The sequence below is a fragment of the Alligator sinensis genome, unplaced genomic scaffold (genome assembly GCF_000455745.1).
Source record: "Alligator sinensis unplaced genomic scaffold, ASM45574v1 scaffold404_1, whole genome shotgun sequence".
Lineage (NCBI taxonomy): Eukaryota > Metazoa > Chordata > Crocodylia > Alligatoridae > Alligator > Alligator sinensis.
Genome location: NW_005841839.1, coordinates 6,729,162 through 6,744,608, shown reverse-complemented (window position 1 = coordinate 6,744,608; position 15,447 = coordinate 6,729,162). Strand labels below are relative to the sequence as shown.

Below are 15,447 nucleotides of genomic sequence, written 5' to 3'. Positions count from 1 at the left end.
CCCTTCATTTTTGATGGAAATTTTTGCCTTTATGAAATAAGAGGTGGAGGAAGACCAGTCTATGTGGAGGTTTGGGTAATGGTGGCATGAGGGCCTTGAAAATCACCCTTGAGGGGTGTTGCTGAACACCTGAGTTGATTTATTCTTTCTCTTGTCACAGGTTTCTGGTGTTCCCAGATTTAGGGCGAACCCTTCAGTCCATCCTTGACGATGGCACAGACCTGACAGAGAAAACGGTTTTCCAGGTTGCAGTGCGGCTGGTACGTGCAGGTCCAGCCTTTTCTGGGGTAGGGTTGTGAAGAGGATGCTGCTTCTCACCCAGGCTGGGCTTGGGAGCAGTGCATTGCAAATGCTGAGTCTGCTGCTGCTCTAGGCACAGGATGAGAGAGAACGGGAAGCCAAGTCACATCCAGCTATTCCTGTTTAAAAGTAGAGAAGAGCCACACAAAATTGCACAAACCTGCCAGAATAAATTTTTCAGGGTCTGAAGTAGTAGCAGACACAAAGCATTTGAAGTCAGCAGAAACTGCTTTTCCTCTGTAACTTAGCAAACAGGGGCCCAGTGGACTGAGCTGGGCTCCAGTCTCTGATCTCTGTGTTAGATTGTGCTAGGCTGTGGGGTTGGCTGAAGGTGGTAGTTACAAACTCCTGGGTGTATCTGTGTTCACCCTCAAGGATGCTGGAAGTTGGGGAGTGAATGGAAGCCCTTGAATTTCCCAGGTTTGTTCCTCAACACCTGAACAGCAGGGGCTGAGAAGGGCTGTACCCAGTGAGCCCTCTTCTCAGTCTGCCAGGTGTTGAGTACCCAGGGAAAGTTGCCCTGGAGGCGCCTAATAGAGTTAACCAAGGTGCCAAAATGCTTTGCCTGGCTCTGATGTTCTGTCCTAATGTCTGCTCATAGCTAGACTGCCTGGAGTACATCCATGAGAACGAGTATGTGCATGGAGACCTCGCTGCTGAGAACATCTTTGTGAACCCAGTGGACCTCACACAGGTGGGGAATGAGAACAGCAGGGGCAGAGGGACCCACATGTGAGCAGAGGCTGTGGGAGGGCTCCTGGGAGTGGAGATGGAGCTCTGTCACTGTGCCCACAGGGTGGGGACGCTAATTGCTGGGACTCGCATGCAATGGGAGCAGAGCCTGCATGCTGTGGAGCTGCTGCTTACAGAAACCAAGGATCTATGTAGGCCAGGAAAGGGTCCTGATGCCCTGGGTTACCTTAAGTCTATTTATATAAGAAACCAGAGGGGAAAAGAACATGGGATGCCCTGGAAGTCTCACTGGCTCCCACTGGAGATCTCCCTGAAGAAGGGGTAAGAGGATGGCGAGCTCCTTGGCTTTCCCAGATCAACAGTGCTCCCTTCTTGCCTCTTGCTGGGGTCCCTCCACAAGTCATTAAGCTTTGTCACTGTCTCTCAGGTCACTCTGGCAGGCTACTGCTTCGCTTTCCGATACTGCCCGGAGGGAAAGCACGTGGCTCACCATGAAGGCAGCAGGACTCCTCATGAGGGCACCATCGAGTTCATCAGCCTGGATAGCCACAAAGGAGTTGGTGAGATCACACAGCCCCAATATCAGGCAGCAAAGTCCAGCAGGAAAAACCTCTGCTGTGCCAGCCCTGCTGGCTTGTGGCTTCCTCTGCTTGAGCTTGTTTCCCTTTTCCTGATGCTCATCTAGGGAGTGTCCCTCCCAGCCAGCCAGCCTACTGCTCCCTCCTGCCATGCAGCTCCACCAAGTGACTCAGGCAGGAGGCATGAGGATGTTTCCAGTCTACCTGAAACCCAGCCAGGGTAGGGAGTAGAAATCCAGGAACAGGGTGTGCTGGTGAACAGGAACACATACCAAAGCCTTCCCGGAGTCCCTTCCCAAAGTGGGTTAGACCTGGGAAAGGGCCTAGCTCCAGTATCTGGCCTGGGCACTTTCCTTCCATACACTCACTGGTCCCTCACCCAATCTACTGCTAAAAGGCCCAGATGATGGGGGTAGGGCTATGTGAAATGGCTGTGTTTTGTTTCAGTTTCGGAGGGACAGTGGTTCATTTCAGTGTTTCAGATCATTGTCGCATTTCAAATCAACCGAATCTGTTTCAGAATTTCAATACTGTTTTGGCGTTTTGGCCATAGGCTATAATGGGGCATCACTAAAATGCCTATAACTTTTGTCATTCCTTGCCTGATTTGGATGAAAATTGCAGGGATGGTAGCCCTTCTGAGGGCATGACGCCTGCCAAGTTTCAAGGAGGTGCAGGGTTTTCTGGGAAGCTGCATCTCAAACTGCTAAAAGCAAAACTGGTGTCATTGGCTGGCAGCAGCAGCCTCCTGTCATCCCGCACACAGATCTTGGGGCCTGTGCCCCCGGGAGGGCTGTGGGGTTGTGCCGGACTCCTCCCAGGGGTGCGAGACCCCAGATTTCCATTTGGGATGACAGGAGGCTGCTGCTGCCGCTGGCCCCAGGCAGCAGCAGCAGCCTCCTGTCATCCCGTGTGCTGATCTGGGGGCCTGTACCCTTGGGCACAGCCCACGCCCAGTGCCAGGAAGACTGGTGCTGCCGCTGGCCCCAGGCAGCATTGACAGCGTCCTGTCATCCCGCGTGCAGATGTGGGGGCCTATGCCCCTGGGAGGAGTCCAGCAGCGCTGGGAGGGTAGGTTGAACTCCGTGGGGCTGGCGGACCCACCTGGAGTGCAGCCCTGGCTGTCCCCACCTCCTGCCGCAGGGCTGCACTTTGAGTGGCTCTGCCAGCCCCATGGAGCTCAGCTCAGCGGTAGGAGATCCAGTGGTGGAGCCACTTGGAGCGCAGCCCTGGTGAGCACAGCCTGGTGGCTGGAGGCTCCGCAGGCCCATGGAGCTGAGCCTGGTGGCGGGAGGCAGGAGAGAACCACTGGCCAGGGCTGCACTCCAAGCAGCTCTTCCACTGACTCTCTCTTCGCCTCCTGCTGCTGGGTTGAGCTCCATGAAGCTGGCGGAGCTGCTTGGAGCACGGCCCTGGTGAGCACAGCCCCGCAGCGGGAGGCTCTGCAGCCCCATGGAGCTGAGCCTGGTGGCGAAAGGCGGCACAGGGTCAGTGGTGGAGCCGCTTGGAGTGCAGCCCTGGCTCTGATCGCAGGTATGGTCAGTGGCTCTTCCTTGCCTCCTGTTGCCAGGCTCAGCTCACTGGACCTGCAGAGCCTCCAGCTACTGGGCTGTGCTTGCCAGGGCTGCACTTAGAGCCAGGGCTGCGCTCCAAGTGGCTCTGCCAGCCCCATGGAGCTCAGCCCGGCAGTAGGAGGCGGCAGGAGAGCCAGTGGCGGAGCTGCTTGGAGCGCAGCCCTGGCTCTCCCCCACCTCCTGCCACCAGGGTCAGCTCCATGGGGCTGCGGAGCCCCCCGCCTCCAGGCTGTGCTCACCAGGGCTGTGCTCCAAGCAGCTCCGCCACTGGCTCTCCTGCCGCCTCCTACTGCCGGGCTGAGCTCCATGGGGCTGGTGGAGCTGCTTGGAACGCAGCCCTGGCTCTCCCCCACCTCCTGCCACCAGCCTGCTTCAAAACTCGAAACGTTTCAAAATGTTTCAAGTGCCCTCATTTCGTTTCAAAGCTGTTTTGAAGCCTTTTGTGTCGTTTTGATTTCACTGTTTCGAGCTCAAAACGCGTTGAAACAGCTTCGAAATGAAACACTCGTCAAAATTTCACACAGCCCTACTCTTTATCCATCTCCCAAACTCTGCTTTCTCAAAGAATTTCTTGAGCATATGTAAACTTTTTTTGTTCTTTCCCCTCCCCTCAGCTCCATCTCGCCGGAGTGACCTGGAGTCTCTGGGCTACTGCTTGCTGAAGTGGCTCTGCGGCTTCCTGCCCTGGTCTAATGAGCTGGCCAATGTTCAAGCTGTGATGGAACAGAAAAAGAGGTGAGCTCTGGGGTGGGAGAAATGGCTGACCACTCTGTGGGGGCCTTGGAAGTAAAGGAGTAAGATCAGAGGTTTCATAACTCCCAGGGGACACTTAGCTGATTTGATCCAGTCAGAATTAACAAGACACCCAGCTTCTAAGGGCTGGCTCCCCTGAAAGTTACCTCTCCTGACTCCAGTGGAATCAGGCTTTATCCCAGCATTTCAGACAGATGTGCAGTGAGGTCTGGTTTGTCCCCCAGAGAGTGGGCTCGGCCATCTCTAATTCAGTCACCCCAGCACAGCCTTAATTTGCCCACATGGCTGGAGGCTGCTTGTTCTGGGGTCCTCTGCTTGTGTCTGTTGTTTATCACCAAATGTTTGTCAAATGCTGTAGGCACAGAATGGATGTGACTGGCCTCCTGAGACTGTGCTATGTCCGGAAAACAATTCCAGGTATGGACCAGCATAGGGCCTTGGAATGGAGGGGGACATAGAGCAGTGGGGGTTGAGTCCAGTTACTCTCTGAAGCTCAAAGCTGCTCTCTTGTGGGAACCATGACATGCCAGCTCTCAGGCTCCCTCACTTCCTTTGTGCTGGAACAAGGGTGGGTGTACACTGTGTCAGCTTCTGTACACCATGGGGCAATATTCACGAGCCTAGCTTTGAAGGCAGTATGAGCCAACAACAAATGTGGGGGAGGGGGAAACCAGGTTCTCTTCCCAGCTCTGCCACTTACATGTTGGGTGACCTTGGGCAAGTTGCATATATATGGAGCCAAGTCCCTCCAACTGTCTAACAATGAGGGGGGCTTTGGTGGTGGTTAGCAGCTGGTTCAGAAGTGCCTGGGGGTGCTGCTCTCTGGAAATACAGTCATCTGTACTGAAGTTCCTGGTGTCTGGTAGGTGCCCTACAGAGCTACCTGCAGCAAGCAATGGCTTTAGAGTACGAGGAGAAGCCAGACTACGAGGCTCTGCGAGAGATCTGGAGGAAGCCACTGGAGAGGATGAGAGCTTCAGCCTATGACTCAGTGGATGTCAACATGGTGCCCTAGGTAATGAGTTTTGATTGCAGGTGAGGTAGGCAGGGTCTCCCACTGGTCCCTCTGCAAGTGGGGAACACTGCCCTGTTCTAAAAAAAAAATCTCTCCTATACACACACGTGTGCCACTATAAGAAGGGTTGTTCTCATCACTGGCCCTGTCCAGATGAGCGCAGACGTATGGTATATGGCACTGCACATGCAGGCGTTTCCTGTGCTGCTACCTTGCGGAGGAGGGGGGGATTGGGTTTGACCTTGGGATATCCTGGGGTCAAATAAAACCCATGTCTTAAAAAAGCGGGCCAGCCTGCCAGAGCCACACTTCAGCTGCCAGCCAGGCTCCTAGCTGCAGGAGCACAGCTGTACTCCCCCAGGACCCCACATAAGGCTGCTGCGGCCAGCACCCAGCCTTCTCAACCCCACCCAGGGTAAATTGCTGCGCACTAGAGGGCGCATAGCACAGGCATTCCCCAGGGATGAATAGCAGTGGCCCCAGGTATGCTGAAGCTTCTTGTCCCCAGGAAAACAAATGGTGCGTGTGTAGACATGGTCACTGAGTGAAAAGGTGGGGGGAGAGCCTGAGCCCAGACACTTTTTATAAGCTCCAGAAGGAGCCATGTTCTGCATAATCCCTTTCAGCATGCTGTGTCTTCATTTTCCATTCCTTAGCTCTCTTCTAGTACTCAAGTCCCCTGCCCTTTCCTCCCATCTCTGATCAGTTTCCCCAACTCTTCCAGCTGGTCATCTCTCATGCTAGAGATCAAGAAAAGCTTCTACAACGGGTGGGACTTGCCTTTTGGGAAGAGCCTCAGTCTGGTGGAGCTCCTCCTACCAGGACTCCCTAGTCTTTCCCCTAAACACTTTGTTCCCATTTATCATCCATCAGGGAACCTGACAGTTTATTTGGGTTAAGTTGGCTGGAGGATCACTGCCCAGCAAGGGGGTTGTTGTCTGGGTCTGTTCCAAAGGCCTAGAGAAAGATTTCTAATGCCTTTTATTCACATTTGGCTTTTGCACTTGGCAGCACTCACACACTGAGCATCCTAGAGCCAAAGCAGGGAGAAAAGGGAGTCTTTAGACCAGTGATACTCAGCCAGGGTGCTGTGCAGTATTAGGTGTACAAACACTAACACATGATTCACAAGATAAACCTAGAGATTTCAAATAGGAATCTGTAGTGCCAGAACCAGTTATCTGTTGAAGTCTTTGAGTTCTTTGCAACAGAAGAATTGTTCCATTATTTTTCTGTAGTCAAAAAATAAGTGAAAGCTCAGCACTAACATTTTCCAAAAGGTCCTTGAGTTTAAAAAGGTTGAGAACCACTGCTTTCGACATTAACAGGCTTTCGGTATAAAGGTATCCAGGCTCTCATTTGTACTTATCCAGTTAAACAAGTTCCACTTCAGGTACACTGGTCAAGCACAGACCTGCCTCCTTTCCCTTTTTAAAGACAACTTTCTAACTATAGCTTTGCTGAGGTACTGCTATTTAATGCTCTCAGAGGTCGTCGTGTCTGTTCCAGACTCATGTTTGCAGGATTTAGGCCTCTCCAACACTGCTTCTGCCATTCTGGGCCTAGGGGTGCCCATAGATCACATGATAAAGGACATCAAGCGGGACAAGGAATGTTACCTATAGGTGGGCCATAAATCAGTCAAATCCTGTTACCTCTGCACTGGCAGAACTGCTTGTTCCATTCTGGAGACCATTAAATTCATTGATACTTGATGAACTAATGGCCTAAATTCATCCCAAATCTGATTCCTGTTGGGGGCGGGGGGAAGCAGCACCCCTCCTTCCAGAACTGAATTTGGCCTATTGTCTTAGTTAAGAAGCAGATTTATGCAAGCCTGGCTGGTTTTATTCTCCATGACTTACATTCAACTTCACATGGTGCTGCTGTCAGTGAACAGGCTAGAGCTGGCCAGTCACATTCTGCTCCGTGATTAATGCAGTGCTTTGTGGCTTTCAGATTTGAGGAAACTTGACTGAGACTGAAAATGTAGGCCTGTTGGAAGGGATGCACCCCCCCCGCTCAAGCTGTGCAGCCAGCTCTCACTGTGCCATTACATTTTGTTCTAGAATTGTGACTTTTATAGATTGTTCTTAGAGATTTTACCGTAAGTTAAAAGCTGAAATTTGAGCCAGCACTGTTCCTTTATGAGCTTCAACTAATGTGAAGACCCACTCCTTCATGGCAGATGGCTACCCAGCCATTTGGAACTACTGAGGCACCCATGCATATTGCCATGGAGACAAGGGCTGAACCTGGTGAAGGGGAAGAAATTGGGAATTTTAAACATTTGTATCTTCCTAGAAATGTTTTCTAATAAACTAGTTTCAGATGGATCCTGTAGCCTTCTAGTCTTAATCTTTTTATTTGCTGTGGAAGCCTTCCTCTGGGTGTTAGTCATTTCCTAGAGGCAAAACAAGGATGTCATAGATTTCATAAGACATTCGGGCTGGAAGGGACCCCGGAGGATCACCGAGTCCTGCCCCAGGCGCAGGAAGTCAGCAGGGATCATAGGATCCCAGCAAGATAAGCATCCAAATGTCTTCGAAGGTGCTCAAAGCGGGTGCTTGAGCCGCCTCCGGCGAGTCTATTCCAAACCTTGGGGGCTCGGACGAAATACCTTGACCCAAGTTACTTGGATGTGATGCAGTGAGAGCTGGGAATAGAATCATTTTCTGTATGCAGTAGCTAGTTTTGGTGTAAAGCACCAAGTGCATGTCACACAATTCTTTCATCTGAGAGGTGAGATTTATTGTCCTGATGGTAAACTCTGTGTGATTGCAGCAGTATGGGGCCCTCTTCTGTGTTAGCCCTGAAGAGGAGTTCATAATCTTCCATCTCCCATTCTATCTACCTCTGCTTGCTAAAGACATTCTCCCATGGCTGGGCTCCAGCAGTTGGTAGAGGCAGGGAGTAACTGGGATTTTGCACCTTGTTTTGTCCCCAAGACCTACTCAATGACATTAGGGCAAATGGTCAGGCTAGTTGCATGAACTGTTGGCTGACTAGTTCTGTGCTGTTGGGTTTGTTGTCTCCAGCTCAGTTCTTACCTTTTGCATAAAGATGAGTCCTACCTCCTTTACTTTAACAGCTCTAAGCTACACCTGGTGCTGGCTATAAGATCCACTCACTTAAAAAAAAAAAAGGAGGGCAGCGTACTTGAAGCTGGGATCCCCCTTCAGGGGCACTGGAAAGCCACTTTCACAGTATCTGCACTATACATTCTGGTGAAGCAGTACAAAAATTAAATCTAGCTCTACTGAAAAGGACAAGATCATCTTGATTACTACAGACAGTTACTAGTAGTATTAATACTAAAGATGCCACTCATTAGCTTACTCACAGCCTTAGCTAGAGCTTAGTCTCAGCCACTCAGTTCTTGTGACAACTTGTTCAAGTGTTTCAGGGCAGATGAGCATTAAATCTACCCCCAGTATAACCACCAATTAATATCAACTTAATTTATTAAGTATCATGTTCATGTGTAAAGAAAACAAGGAGTCTAATATTAAAAAAATTATTTTATCAAAAAGTCACTACATTGTAGGTAACTGTCATCGTCTCTGCCACTGTAACTTCTAAAATAAAGGAGGGGGAACATGAAGTGCAGTTCCAGTGTTAGTTCATAGTGACATAGCTCCCAGAAATCTTGTACCTTGGTACCTTAACACTTACACCCTGTTCAAAAGGCAACCCATCCTGTAACAAACCATCCATAGGATGAAGCAGTTTTATCCACAGCCTTGGGCTTGTTGCAACATGGTGATTTCTTATAGGTTCTCCAGCCTGCATTAGGCATGAAACTGAGCTCAGCTATTGGAATTGCACACGTTCTCCTTGGCTGGCTGGAGTGCAGTGAGGAGACATCTAAGCCGGGGCTTTATCCAGAAGTGATAGTTACCCTTACTGCAGTGCCATCTCTGTTCTAGTGTTCAAAATGATATGTACTCAACTTGGACATGTTGGAAATGGCCAGGAAGACAATATGCAATAGACAGGAAGTGAGGTTGACCTAATGGAGGAGAAGGTGGCAGTTTAACCACAGAACAAAGCTACAGTCTGCAGCAGGACTAAAGGAAGGCACAAGGCAGTGAAGTGTTAAGGCACAGAAGGGAGGCTCTTCAACTGAGAGAGAACATATGACAGCTAGAGAGGGGACTGGATTTGCCTTATCTACACCTCTAACTGGAGGTGAGAGGGACTACATCCAGGTGGGATTGGGTTCAATGCCTGATGGGTAGAAGGGAGGTTTAAAAGTTCAGGTCTGATACAGAGTAAACCTCTATTTACCTGTACCCTGAGGACTTGGTCCTCCATTTGCTTTCCTTGTATCCATAAAATGATCAGTAGTGAACTGTGTGTACACATAATGGGGGACACCACTTGAGCGAGCAAGCAATTGGCAGAGTGAAGCCACAGAAATGGCCTGAGCTTTTCAGTTGGAACTTGAGCATAGTGTTACATGTATGCCATAACAAGGGGACAAAACTTGCTTCCCTTCTTTTGGAGTCAGCTACCCAAAGTGTGAAGTTATGGAGGACACACATATTCACCTACCAGCAGAGGCTAGAAGTGAAAGGTGACAAGACAGCAGTGGATGGTATAGAGGGGCTCTTTGCTTAACATGTGCTCAAGACTAGAATGGAAAGAGGGGTTTTAATTTGCATAGGATCAAAGTAGAAGGGCCATTTTAAAAAGCAGCTGCCTAGAAATGAGGTGGCCCAGTAATGGGCCACAGAAGCAGGAACTGGGCTTGAGGACCCTGATGGGCATAGGCTAGCTGGGAAAGGAGGGGCTGGCTTATACAGGCATCAACAATTACTTACTACCTTCCCCTGCAAGACTACACAGAAATACTGTTTCCAGGAACCCTTTTAGGTAAAACAGCATGAAATTAGAGGCTCAAGAAGCCCAAGTTCATCTTTTCTTCACTGCGTTCAGCCACATTTCTCCGCTTGACTTGCCTTCTGTCACACTGGCCCTTGCAAGGTTTGGAGTGGACAGATTGTAAACATGATTTCAAGTAGTAAGACAGGTATGGCCCTTTGTTCATGGAACTGCCCAGAGACAGCACTGAGGTAGTTTTGAGATATGCTCCAAAATTACTGTCTGCAGAGGAAGTAGGACTAGCACTGTTAACAGAGGAATAGCCTGAACTGGCCTCTAGTGTAGGTTCTCTTGGGGTCAGGGGTGTGAGCCACTGTTGGTCAGCCTCCCTCCCCAGAACATCCTGTCGGGACCACATTGTGGGTGGGATATCTTCATCGCTGGAATCCTGACAGCAGTGGTTTGCAGGATCCATGTAGACCACAGTTACATCCAAGACTCCACTGGGAGCTGTTACTGACAAAAGATCAAAAGGAACAGGTTAGTTTCTAGTTGGATATACTGGAGTACAGTGTAGCCAGGAAAGGCAGAGCCTCAGCACAGGCTGGAGAATCCTGAGTGCTTGAGTTTGAATCCTGGATGGATTAAGACAGAACTGAAAGCTCAAAATATTCCCTTGTGTAAGAGGGACCCCACTGCTGTATTCTAGCAACTGCTGGCATGCAGGACAGGCTATATACAAAGCACTGAGTTATACAGCACTGACAGAAACACAGATACTGCAGTACTGACCAAGCTGCCACATAACTAGTGCCACAGAATTCTTGGCACTTTCCAGATTCTAGCAGGGGATGGTAAGGAGCAGATCACAGCAGCAGTGAAATCTATTAACAGCCAGCCAGGAATACTGCCCTTGTTAGTCCTTCAAGTCCAACAGAACATGCTTAGAACAGGCTGCAGTTCTTCATCTTCCTGAATTTGAAGCCAGTGAACAAAACCTTTTGAGACTTGTAACCAAATATTTTCCAGCAGCACAAAAGAATGAGGGAGTCCTGGAGATGCATAACATTTTGGTAATGCTAAGATTGTTGTGTAAAGGTACTCTCTCCAGAGTACAATGACAAGGAGGCCTTTCAATGTTGCCCTTTGAAATGTGCTTTTTCAGCAACCAAAGAAATAATAGAAAGATGCACAACTCACCATCTCCCTCTTTCTCGCCTTCACTTTCCTGATCTCCTTCATACCCAGAGCAGGAGTCTAAGCTCCAGTCCAGAAAGTTGTCCAGAAGACTCTCCTCTTGGGTGGACAGTTCAGCCGTGGGTGTAGTTACAAAACTGCCCCGGTCTTCCTGAATGCTGTCTTCCCTTCTCCTGCAGCATGGAAGCCAGAAGTTAGTTAGCCTGAGATCATATGGATGAAAGGAAGGAAAAGACCAGGCCAATCTCTGCTCGCTTAGCTATAAAAACTCCTCCAGAGAATGCTACAAAACTGACAACTTGCACAGCAAATCCAACCCTTTCTTTGGGTGATATGAGAAAGAATTGCTTGGATCTCTAAAGAATGGAAGGTCTGAATAGAAGAAAGGAGGAAATGCCACACTGAAGTGTGTGCACAGTCTTAGGGAAGCCAGGTTCCCCTTGGCTTATGTCCGAGAGAGACCTCCCTTCTGAGTTATATTAGGTCCCATGGGTATGCACACAAACAGAAGCGCACACACACGGAATTATCAGCTTACCAACCTTTTAGTTCTCTTTCCAGAAGGAGAGCTAAGGAAAGTTTGAATTTCTACTGCACTCGTGTGCAAGGGACTGGGCTCTGGGTCCTCCTGCTTCACTCCTAACAGCAGACAGAGCTGGCTGTAACTCATCACCTAAAAAGCAAGGGAGTTTAGTGAGACAACTACAGCAGTGCACTCCAAGCATCAGGGCATCTGACTGCTTGATCTGGAACTGCTCCTTGGCATTTACAGCCCCACTGCGCAATGTATACTCCCGAAGGGAAGCAGCACTAACATCACACATTACTTGTGCACCTCTCCACTATTACTATTCCTTTAGTGCAGTGGTCCTCAACCTGTTTGCTTGAGTGGGCCACACTTGTAGTTCTCAATGTGTTATATGGACTGCACCCACACAACTTACTTCCGGTGTATCCATTTAACAGGATGTCACATGGCCTGCAGCAGCGTGCAGATTGGGTTGCATGCAGCCTGCAGGTTAAGAACCATTGCTTTAGTGCGTCCTTCATATCCTGCCATGTAGATTTCTCTGCTGAGGGTGTGTCACCACAGAATAGAGAAAAGAAAAAGGCTACTAACACACCTTCTCCTTGCCAATTTCTTCATAACGTTCATCTTCAAATCGTTGTTTTACAGCAGTCAAGGACACCTGCCTATAATCCTTTGGGACATCATCATGGAAACTAAGAAGAAAAATCACAACACAGGTCACTATATTGTACAGGACTTGTTAGAATTCCTTTGTTTCATAGGTCTCAAGGATCGCTCTCAACAGCTCTGGTCCAACAGAAATAGCAACAGGTTAGCAAAGCAGGATGGGTAGCTCAGCTCTGAGGCAGCTCCAGGACCAAACTCCTCCCTTTATCATATTTATAGCAGAGGGTAGGATCTGCTTATGATACCTTCCATGATGGGTTCCCTTCACTGCTGGCAAATGCATCCCAGCTTTATGAAACAAGGGAGTTTTGACAGGCTGGGGCTACTAGCCATGAGAAGTACATCTCCTGTAACCAAGGGCACTACTGTTTGAATGAATGAAGCGGTCATCATTTAGCTTCATTATCAATAACACGCTCAACCTTTCCCATAGTGCAAGCAGCAAAGGGTATCCTTGCCAGGGCCATCTCCCCAGTTCCAAGACAACAATTATCAATATTTTGTTCAGATTTATGCAATAAGTCTGTAACACATGGATTCCAAATATTCCTACCCATCCGAGCACCACTGAAAATTACTCAGAAAAAGCTATGAAGGTTTTACCATTTTTGATAGAGGCTCAGCATGCAGGGTATCAGGTCTTCTAGGGAAAATCCAGTGCATTCAGAGAGCTGGCTGGTCCATGGATGTGCTGGAGAAGAGATTTTCAACACCAGCTCAGAAACATTCTGAACAAGCAGCTCTTACATCGGGTGGTTTTACATGAGATCATTATTATTATTAGTAGCACTGGTATTTCAGATTGTGTGTCTGAGTTCAGATACAGCTGATGGGCTCCTAGTTCTGGCAGCCACAGTTCCCTTCAGAAGTCCCTTGCTGCATAACCCAGTGTACCTTTAACAGCAAGAAGAAGTCCTCAATCTTTTCATAGCCCATGGCAATGCAAGCCTTGTGCCAACTTGAGCCCACCAGTGCTAGTATGGGGAAGTGAGCCGAGCCCATCACATCATTCTACAGAGTTTCACCTTTGAGATGACCAAGGCAGTTTGGCACAATGAATTAAGTATACACTTGGCTCTTGTGCCAAATGATGCCTATCAGAGAGGACAGGACAGGCTTCCCTGCAAGTCCATTTATTACATGATTAGCATCAGACTGTTCCTTACCTTGCCTGTGCAATATCTTAGCTAGCAGTAATGCTGCAGCAGCCAGACGGGCAGGGGAATATGCACAAAGACTTGTGTTTAACAGTGAGAGTTCGCAGATAAAGCCATACAGGTGAAGAGTTCTTCTCTCCAGTGAGATTATGTTCAGCAGCACTTCTTTGTAGTCCACAATAGTAGGAATCTAACACAAGGGTGAACACAGAGCTTGGCAAAACTTCAGAACAGTCAAGTGTCAGACACAATCACATTCGGAATGGAAGTGGTTCCAAGCAGCAGTCCCTTTTCATTTCATAACATGGCTCCTTACCAGCCCAGGTTATTGAGATACTTTGCCCGTGGTAAGCAGAACAATTAATCTTTAAACTTAGTCCCAAGTGGGCTAAAACTTAACCTCCTCAAGAATAGCAGTAAGCACCAGCAAGCACAGGATTACCAAGGACATGAGTCCCACAGCTGGCTCAGAGCTTCTTATTTGAATTCAGTATCCAGTCACCAGCATCTCAGAAGCAAACCATCCTGGTTCAGAGCATCAGACGCAACAAAATCCAATTAAAAAAGAGATTGGGAAAAGGATCTACACTACCTCATCACTGAGCACAACAACTACTCACGACTTAGCAAGTGAGAGTTGAAGAAAGGAACATGCCACTCATTTCCCAAAAACTCACCCTTATCTTGCCTTCCAGGGCAGAAATGATCTCCCCCATCATTCGAACCAGATCTTCGTATTTGTATGTGTTATCTGTTAGCCACACAGCTTCTCGTATTGTCAAGATCTCTTTGCTGATGAAGCTGCAGGATACACAAATAATTAGGGGAAGTCACACATTCTGAGCTTTTCTTGCACACTGGATGCTCATGGGTATCCTAGGAAGGTACTTCCCCAATGGGAAAGAGGAAGGTAGTACAATTTAGAAAAGGCACCAGTAAATTGTGTCTCAGGCCAAGAAGCAGAAAGGTAAAACGTTAATGGGGCATTTACACCGTCTTTCACATGGAGCTGCATCATTATCAGACAGCCAGCTAGAAAACCTTGACCATGAAGTTGTTTCACAGGTTAAGTGCTTCTTGAAAATTGCTGATCGAGCACTGAGGGCTAGTCCATATGCCTGGAATTGAGCCATGTTTGGGAACCTCTCTTTAAGCACTGCCGCTGAGGCCACAGTGGAATTAAAATCACTGACAATGCACTGGTTCAGATTAAAAATACTTCCCTTCCCCACACACTGCATGAATACGGATACAAACTTGTTCTTCTGGGCATCACATAGTCTGATCTGAATAACAATAAGGCTGAAGTGCTTTCTAGTAGGAATACCAATGCTACTAGTCTGTGTGTAAAACCTTAGTGCTTAATATAAAAGGAGCTACAGATGCTGCACCATAACGGGCTTTTCTTATTTAAATAACTATTCAGGGAGCAGCAGCATTTTGCATCTCATCTGCAAACATTAAGAAAGTTTATTCTAGAGAGCAGCATTCCAAAAGACAGCCTATGTAGAGAGAAGGACCAGACTATTTCTCATTCTGTTCTTTATTAGCATAGTACAGAAAACTGCAAAGAGCTGCACAAGCAGGCCTGCATCAGCACTCGGACACTTGCAAGTCAGCAGTTGGAACTCTCACCGTGTACAAATGACCATGCAGGCAATTCCCAAGAGCTGCAGTCGGGCACGGGGTACAGGTCTCAGCTTTAAGTACCGATCCACACATCCCACTGTCATATGAAGACAAAGACTTGAAAAATCCTTCATCGTGGCCACTTCTACCAGCCAGTCAATTAAGATGTACCTAAGGAAGGAGATAAGTCACATGATCTGTTGGGCAAGAAACCATCCAGACCATGACCAATTGACAACTGTAACACTAGAGCCTGCTCAAACACTTTACCAACTTTTTATGTAGGGGTGCACTGATAAAAGATTTTTGGGCCAATACCAATGGACGATTATTGATCAGCCATATCAGCTGATACTGATCCAATTGCCGATATACAGCCCAGCAGCTTGGAAAGCAGTGTCCCACTGGTAAGTCTGTTGGGAGGGGGAAGGAGTGTGGGGAGGGAAGGGGAGGGCGTGTGAGTGGGTGCAGATTGAGGCCTCCGCAATGAGAGGAGTGGAACAGAGGCTGGAGCTGCAGGCTGCTC

At 48.5% G+C, this 15,447-nt stretch overlaps 2 protein-coding genes across 2 annotated transcripts in view; one reads left to right on the top strand and one right to left on the bottom strand.

The window, feature by feature from the left end:
• VRK3 (vaccinia related kinase 3) overlaps nucleotides 1–7,256 on the top strand; it is a 15,369-nt gene extending 8,113 nt beyond the window's left edge. The window contains exons 7-13 of the mRNA XM_025204439.1: nucleotides 161–260; nucleotides 902–994; nucleotides 1,421–1,553; nucleotides 3,760–3,880; nucleotides 4,257–4,315; nucleotides 4,765–4,913; nucleotides 6,873–7,256. Of these exons, the coding sequence (XP_025060224.1) occupies nucleotides 161–260; nucleotides 902–994; nucleotides 1,421–1,553; nucleotides 3,760–3,880; nucleotides 4,257–4,315; nucleotides 4,765–4,913 (655 nt within the window). The 3' untranslated portion in view covers nucleotides 6,873–7,256. The remainder of the gene's footprint in view (nucleotides 1–160; nucleotides 261–901; nucleotides 995–1,420; nucleotides 1,554–3,759; nucleotides 3,881–4,256; nucleotides 4,316–4,764; nucleotides 4,914–6,872) is intronic.
• Nucleotides 7,257–8,445: 1,189 nt separating this feature from the next.
• CCNF (cyclin F) overlaps nucleotides 8,446–15,447 on the bottom strand; it is a 16,845-nt gene continuing 9,843 nt past the window's right edge. The window contains exons 8-15 of the mRNA XM_025204433.1: nucleotides 14,928–15,092; nucleotides 13,970–14,093; nucleotides 13,302–13,482; nucleotides 12,739–12,826; nucleotides 12,062–12,161; nucleotides 11,480–11,610; nucleotides 10,941–11,110; nucleotides 8,446–10,256 (exon numbers count right to left, since the gene is read on the bottom strand). Of these exons, the coding sequence (XP_025060218.1) occupies nucleotides 9,808–10,256; nucleotides 10,941–11,110; nucleotides 11,480–11,610; nucleotides 12,062–12,161; nucleotides 12,739–12,826; nucleotides 13,302–13,482; nucleotides 13,970–14,093; nucleotides 14,928–15,092 (1,408 nt within the window). The 3' untranslated portion in view covers nucleotides 8,446–9,807. The remainder of the gene's footprint in view (nucleotides 10,257–10,940; nucleotides 11,111–11,479; nucleotides 11,611–12,061; nucleotides 12,162–12,738; nucleotides 12,827–13,301; nucleotides 13,483–13,969; nucleotides 14,094–14,927; nucleotides 15,093–15,447) is intronic.